This window comes from Triticum urartu, unplaced genomic scaffold, assembly GCF_003073215.2.
Source record: "Triticum urartu cultivar G1812 unplaced genomic scaffold, Tu2.1 TuUngrouped_contig_5079, whole genome shotgun sequence".
NCBI lineage: Eukaryota > Viridiplantae > Streptophyta > Magnoliopsida > Poales > Poaceae > Triticum > Triticum urartu.
Window position 1 is genome coordinate 1 of NW_024115722.1, and position 7,996 is coordinate 7,996.

Consider the following 7,996-nt stretch of genomic DNA (forward strand, 5'->3'; position numbering starts at 1 on the left):
CCCCCCGCCCTTCCCCGACGCCCGCGGCGCCGTTGCCGCCTGCTCCTCCCCCCGACCTTCGCCCTGGCGCTCCTCTCCCTCGCCTACCTCTCCTTCTCCTCCCACGCCAGCCTCCCCTTCCACAGTAAGCTCTCCTCCCGCCACCCTGCACAAGTGCGGTTTGCTGCAATGTAGGCGAACAGACCGCGATTGATAATTCACGGGATCATTGTTCTCTATAATTTGCCATTGCGGGGAAGCAATTAGACAATCTGATGGCATGGGCAGCATCAGAGTTTTGGATATACACTCGGATTCGTCAAGGCGTAGATGTACGAGCTGTTTTAGCTTGCAAAACGATCTTATATTATGGGCCGGAGGGAGTACTAAATATTTGTATCATGTCTAGCTCTTAAGGTTGCGGTCAAGTCAGTAGAAGTGTGGTGAAATTCAGTGCTACATGGTGTACTTAATTGTACGAAATAAATTGCAACTGGCTCCACCTCTTTGTGTTGTCACTTACCAGGTTATGAAATTATCCATTGTCATCATGTGATTTAAGTGCGGCAAAATTGAGTAATTCAGTTAAGAAAAACAAAATTGTGTAATGAGGAATTTTACTGCTGAACCCCGCTATCTAGAATCTTCGTGTAACTCAGATACTTGTTGGAGTGACACAGGCATTTTTGGTTAACAATATTTCCAAACTTCTCACAAATCGACAATGTTCTGCTATGCAGCGATACACCAAGGTCCGGCCAACAGGGAGAATGTTGGAAAGGGAATGGATAAGAGAGACAAACGCAATACCACTGTCAAGGAAAATATCTCTATGTAAGTGCACATTTACCATTTTCCATATGTCAATATGTACTTGTGTATATGCGCATACCTTCGGGTATCATCAGATTTGCCTTTATGTCAGGACTATAGACAAGTCAGAACCCTTCATCAAAGGAAGAAAGAAAAAGCATTGTAAGAGATACTCTGGACTCTACTCTCTAAACGTTGAGTTCCTACAACATTGTCATTTTAAACCTTTGTAAGATAAATCTGTTATCCAATTTTTATCTTGGATGTACTCAGTTGGAACAAACATGTTGATAAGATCTCATGGTTCTACATTCAAAATATCTACTCTCATATTTTCTACCTTGATTAATGCTGTTCATAGCTCAAACTTGACACAAAGCCTGACACTAGGCATTTCCTAACCTATTTATTTGCTAAATGGAACCATGTAAATGATATTAATTTTTGCATGTTTCTCGGTTCTATATTAGTTACTTTTGTTGTCAACTTACATACATAATGTAATATTGCAGATGGGCCCTGTGAAATTGAGTTTTTGCCGTCGGTTGACAATCTTGTGGAGCCTGCTGACTACAGCAATTTTACACAGTTCTTGTTGAAGTATATCTTGAATGAGGGACATTTGATTGGTAATGGATTTTTTGAACCATTGTTTGCTGGGCACCAGAGTCTTCGGGAAAGAGAGGAAACATATTATGCAAAAAACCAAAGTCTTCACTGTGGTTTTGTAGATGGTCCAGAGGGTTACCCCAGTAGTGGATTTGATTTGGATGAACATGACAGGGCTTATATGGCTACCTGCCGTGTGGTGGTGTCATCATGCATTTTTGGAGGCTCTGATTACTTAAGGAGACCAACTAAAAGCAGAGTAATGTTCTTGTTCCTTTTTTGTGCATGCATTCTTAACAAGTACCATGTTTTTCAGATGCAAAATGGCAAGTCACCATCATTTCCTCCTTGGCAATCTCTTTGTGTTTTTTCAATCTCATGGTGATTGCATGCTTTTCTCTCTTTATTACACTGTTTCAGAAACATTATCATTTACCAGTTTAAAAATCTCACAGATTGGCTCATACTCTAAGAAGAATGTGTGCTTCATCATGTTCCTGGATGAGCTAACGTTGACAACCCTTTCCTCTGAAGGACACGTCCCTGATGAAAATGGATCCATTGGTCTTTGGAGAATTGTTGTAGTTAAGAATTTACCCTACAAAGATATGCGGAGAGCAGGAAAGGTGCCAAAACTTCTGGCTCACCGACTCTTCCCATCTGCCTTGTAAGTTTTTTGCTGATGTATTTGTCCATAATATCTAGTTGCATGGAGATTCTGTATAGTACTCTATACTCCTTGCAGAATAAAATTATATAAATTCTAAAGCACGCGGAGTTAGTTCGTTACTACTTATTAGCTGGTTGATTGCTGATGTATGTCATCTCATCAACTACTAATGTAGTTTAGGATCTTAGTTTTTATTAGCTTTCTTTTAACTGGCACATATATGTATTTTCCTATACATATTACCACTACATGCATTTTCTTCTCCATGGCTAACATAACACATTTTACCTGTTAGGTACTCCATCTGGTTGGATAGCAAATTGCGTCTTCATGCTGATCCAATGCTTATCATTGAGTATTTCTTATGGAGAAAGAAAGCAGAGTACGCCATTTCAGTGCACTATGATCGCACCTGTGTCTGGGAGGAGGTGCTTCAGAACAAGCGCTTAAACAAGTACAATCACACTGCTATCGATGAGCAATTTTACTTTTATCAGTCTGACGGCCTTGTGAAGTTTAATGCCTCTGGCCACGATCCTGTTCTACCGAGTTGTAAGTAGCATTTACTTATGTTTGATAAATTCTCCTATGAGTAAATGAGTTGATCGAGTGTATAACAATTTTGCAGATGTGCCCGAAGGATCTTTCATCGTGCGTGCCCATACACCAATGTCTAATTTATTTTCATGCCTTTGGTTCAATGAGGTCAACCGTTTCACTTCACGTGATCAATTGAGTTTTACATACACTTACTTGAAGCTCAGGAGAATGAACGCTGGAAGATATTTTCAACTAAATATGTTTAAGGTAATAAATGTCCTGATATGCTGTATTTTATCTTAGTTAATACGTACTTGATAATAATTACTGTCAATGGTAGTTCATTCCTACACAGGGTACATAGAATCTTAATATGGTTCTTTTCATCTTATTGTTAAAACAGGACTGTGAAAGAAGAGCAGTAGCTAAACTGTTCCATCACCGAACTAATGGATCTACAGATCCACCCCCAACAAACCTTCGTACGGATAAAAATCATTCATCGATGCCAAGCTAAGACTGCCATTGACGAACTAGAAGCTAAACTCCTTTAATGGAAGATCTCGATGCTAGCAGACAGGAAGCGGGCCGCCGCCTGCATCCCTACATGGAATTCTTTTTCGCTGCTGCCTCCTGGTTTCCACAGTTTCCAGACGCGGGAGAAATCTTACAGAGCAGCACTGTATTCTGCTGCGATCAGAGGAGCAGAAAACGGGCAGTTTCAGGTTCCAACCATGCAGGCTTTTACTCGCAAAGTCGTTGGTGGAAGAAATACATATCGGGGAAAATACCCTTTGGAACATGGTGGTAATTACACCTGATAAATGATTTTATTTTTAAAAAATTCAGAAAAAGTCAAAACGTTCCAAAACTTCTTCCCAACAAATTTGAGCTGTCGTTTCTGTCGTACCAAAATATTCTGTAATGAAATATTCTCTGACAAAAATGACAAATTGCCCTGGACATATAGCATGAACAGTATCTCGTATATAGCGACAAATTTGTTTTTTTTACGTCCACAACAACATGAAAGTCATTTCTTCACGAAAGATTTTATACAAGGCAACAATAAATCTCCTTTATTTGCAAAATGTTTCAGATTTTTTGAATTTCTTACAAATTATTATTTTTCTTAAAAAAAGGGTGTAATTACATCCAAGAGCGAAACGTTCACTTCCGCAGGATAATGTTGTGAATTTCAACTCACTGATGTTCTGATAGTCATTGCTCAGTCAAAGAACGGGAGTATGAGTAGGAGAGCAGGTATCATTTTCAGTGTACGAAGAGATAATTCCTGGAGATTCCTTATTTTTAGTACGACGGAAGTTGTATCTTCTTCTTTTTAATCAATGTATGTAGTCTCTCCGTCCCGCCTTTTTTGATACTATGCTAGTGTTAAAAAACGTCTTACATTTTAAAACGGAGGAAGTACTTTCTAATTTTTGGATCAGTGATTGTTGGTCGTATTCAACAGGAAAAAATCATGCGCCAATTGCAAACCTTTTAACAAGTATAATATTGCACTGGTTTTCCATTTTATGTAAGCGCCTCAGCTCCACGAAAGGTAGCATTTGGATGTGGGAAACGTTTCTCCTCAGCCAGCTGATCCACGAAAAACATCAAGTGCTCGCACTGCCATTGGATGGGCATCAATCGCACACACTGCTCTTTCAAAGCACCCGCGCTCAGCATATCCTTATCCACACATAAGATGACAGCTTTGCCCATGCGTAAGACATGACAAGATTTTGTATTCATGGGTAATGGACCCCATAAAATAATACTGTATATGTGTAGGACATGAGTATGAAATTTTGGTCATGGGCAACTCAATGAATATCCAGAAAAAAATTAATAAATAAAAATAACTCCTATTGAAATGTGGGGTCAACAGTTCAACACCCACTCCTATGGCCAAACCCGATCCCTTATTCCAATAAATAAAAAGAGAGAGGGATGGCTAGAGGAGAGGGGCAATCACACGGCGGGCATCAGACGATTTGCGGCCCGGCCGATCTTTGCCAAAGATCAGTCGGATGGGCAGTACATTCTGTTATTCTAAACAAACTTGGAAGCAACAGTAACCAATTTTAGTGTTAAAATGCTAGCGCAATGAAACAAGCAGCGAATGTAAACGTTGATAGTGTCTGGCGTTCTTCACATGCATCAGAACCGACAAGGAAACACAACATCCAAAAAAAGAGAAAGAAAACACAACATCCAATATCCAAGAAGAGAGAAAAGAAATTCGGAATGAACCTAACGTAAATGCATCATGGATTGGGTAAAATCCCCATTTCAGCCGATCAATAACATAAATGCATCATGGATTGGGTACAAAAAACGATGTACATGGCATTGTGCATATGAAACTGAATTCCAGAAGAAGCAGAGAGCAATAATATTTTCTGAACCAATTATGCATAGCCTATGTAATATGAAACTGATTACTACCCAGATTCAACATAGCTTATGTAATCTCTTTCAGATTCAGCCTGCATTTCCCGTTCCAGTACCAGTTCAATGTAGATGGCATTGTGCATATGAAACTGAATCCAGAACTTGGCCTTTTTTTCATTTCGTTTTGGAAGAAAAATCACAGCCTGATGCAGTTCTTTATGGTTCAGAACATTAACCGCGACACAACTGGGAAATGTTTAGAGAAGAATCCAGACACACTGTTTATCTTCAACAATTTGGCAAAAAGATTCCACATCATTAAGCTGGGGATGAATCTTGACAGAGGCAGAACAGAAGCGTGCACACACTCATGTGTGTGCATCTTAGCGTGCAGGAGCATACACAATTTGCATTCAGGTCCGTCAAAGTTACATGTACAATACAAATACTAGATGCAGAATTGCAGATACTTTAAGAAACTAGCAGATCTTCTAGGTGAAATGGCTGGTGGAACAAAGAATAGGGCCTCCTTGATTCAAATGATTTTTTATAGGAAACACGGCATCCAAGAGAAGAGAAGGAGAATGCAACATCCAATATCCAAGAAAAGAGAAGAGAAGGAAATTCTGAATGAACAAGTGTGCATAACATAAATGCTTGGCTAGTAGACCTGTTGCAGTGATTGGGTAAAGTCTCCATTTCAATCCGTTGATAACCAAATTCAACAACTGCTATGATTTCAGTGGACAGTGCCCAACAAATAAAACTGAACTCAAGCACAAGGGGAAATGTTTACAGGAATACAAGGAAGCCACCTGCTCATGAAATATCTCTTAACATTCACATGCTGGCTTTTTATGCAAGATAGCGGTATAATTTTCTATCTGCTTTGTCCCTCTCTAAGAATTCGCGCTCGATCAGAGATTCTATGCGTTTCTTTATGATAACAGGGTTCGGCAAGAACCGTGCTTGCAATTGCTTGGTAACCTCAGATACAATACTGTTATGATCCAAGACCCTCCTAGATTTCATGATCCTGACGATGGCAGCCTCAATCTGAGGTTTCCTGTCCTCCTCAACTCGCTGGCGGGTCTCCTGCTTCTCTGGCTCAGATTCCTTTGCTGCCACCACGGTCCCGATCTTCACCTTAACAAGCTTGCTTGTGAACTTGTCATTGAAGTAGAATGTGTCATCCTCTGATATGTCCTTGCTCATGGGCTCTTTACGGAGAACATTCTTCCCCTTGACACAAGCAAGAGACTGGAGACATCTCTTTAGGTCTGTGGAAGGTATCTCAGTAGCTTGCTCGATGTCTTTGTAGCTAAGTCCATCAGAGGTGTTAAACAACATCAGAACACACATCTGGTAAGTGGATACATTCAGCTCATGCTTCTGGCTTTTCCCAAACGTGGCCTTTATATCAGCTGTTCCCATATTTGTTTGCCATGTTAACCTCCGCCCACTGTGAGTTCCAAGATAATATCCACGGAATTTCTCACATACTGCAAGGATTTCAGGTGGAAGGCTGCAGGGAGGGCTGGGTTGTGTTGGCCAAGAGCCAGTTGTGAGGATGTGGACATCAAGTGTAGGGCCATCACCAAGTTCTTCGGATTTCTTGGCATAGAAATCCTGCATGGTGTCCTGAGATGTCTTCATGTCAGTGAACATGCCCTCTAATTTGGAGGTGAACTGGTACCCACATTCCGTCTTGAGTTTGACTATCATACTCCTCTCAGCATCATCAGAAACAGTTTTGCCAGACAGAAGCCTTTTTGCCAAATGCTGCTTATAGTACTTCTCAAACACATCCTTCTCCTGAAGGTACCGAAACAGCATCATGACTTTGTCCAGTATACCCTCCACATCCTCTTCTGTTGCCCCTTTCAGTCCTTTCCGGAGTTTGTCATCAACATACAGTGATATGAATTCAGGTGACCTGTTGTTTAAGTTGATGAAGAACTCAAAGGATGAATTCAGAGCATTTTGGAAGGTTTTATCATTGCCAAAAGCAACATTGATGATCTTATCATGCTTATCCTTCTCATTTAACAAGCACTGAACAAATTCCACTGGGTCTTTCAATCTCTCCGGATCTGTCACCAAGTGCTTCCCTGTTTCCCTCAGGTATGAAGTCATCATATCTCTGATTGTTGATAGACCATCAGGAACCCTTCGGAATAAGGTGTACATCCTACCCAAATCTTCATATTTGTCATCTATAAGCATGTTAACAAGGCCAGAGTTTTCCATGTGGACCAATCTATGCATGTGATTGGCTATCATCTCTTTCTCCACCACGCTAGTTATCTTTGCCTCACTGCCAGCATCCAAGTAGTGTGAGACACGCTCCATTTCCTCATTGAGCCGCCTCTCAGCCTTCTTAAGGTAGTTACCACAATCACAACACTCGATGAACTCTTGAGATTCCCCACTGTAGAAGCTAGCGGAAACTTCCAAAAATGGTTTCTCAAAATCATCTTGGTACACAGCAGGACCAAGATCCATTAACATCTTTGTAATGCTCCTCATCAGGCCTCTATTGATCACTTCACCCATTCTTTCTCTGTGAATAAGGTCTAGAAGGGTGTCAAGCAGCCGACCATGGATCATTGGGTAGTGAATTATATGATCCCTCCACAAATTCAGACCAAGCTCATGAACAGGTGTCCTATGGGATGTTGGGACATAAGTCCGATCCATGTACATTAGAATATCCCGGATCATCTGCAATGCCTTGTTGTGATCCATCCACTTCGCATTCAGCTCTTCCAAAAACAAACCACCCTGTGCAGCCTCTATTGATTTTGATATTTCCTTCAATCGCCATGTCATAGTGCTCTCAAGGCCATTATAGAGCTTCTCGCCATACTTGTGAAGCACCATGTTGTAGGCACTCCTGCACATGGAAAATGAATTCACAAATTAGAGTAAGGCGACAACACAATAGCCCTTAGTAGGTTTTATACTAGATCCCCCCCCCCCCCC

At 40.9% G+C, this 7,996-nt stretch overlaps 2 protein-coding genes across 2 annotated transcripts; one reads left to right on the forward strand and one right to left on the reverse strand.

Annotated features, from left to right (window-relative positions):
- Positions 1-21: 21 nt before the first annotated feature.
- Positions 22-3,574, forward strand: LOC125528741 (probable hexosyltransferase MUCI70; the record flags this gene model as incomplete). Its single annotated transcript, XM_048693181.1, is given in 8 exon segments — positions 22-124; positions 720-813; positions 905-954; positions 1,305-1,660; positions 1,857-2,068; positions 2,367-2,623; positions 2,700-2,878; positions 3,015-3,574. Coding segments are annotated over 8 exon segments (1,365 nt in total), but the record flags the coding sequence as incomplete, so codon positions are not given.
- Positions 3,575-5,690: 2,116 nt separating this feature from the next.
- LOC125528742 (cullin-3A-like) lies at positions 5,691-7,910 on the reverse strand (the record flags this gene model as incomplete). The annotated part of the gene is given in 1 exon segment (XM_048693182.1): positions 5,691-7,910. A coding segment is annotated over 1 exon segment (2,044 nt), but the record flags the coding sequence as incomplete, so codon positions are not given.
- Between the last annotated feature and the right edge of the window lie 86 nt (positions 7,911-7,996).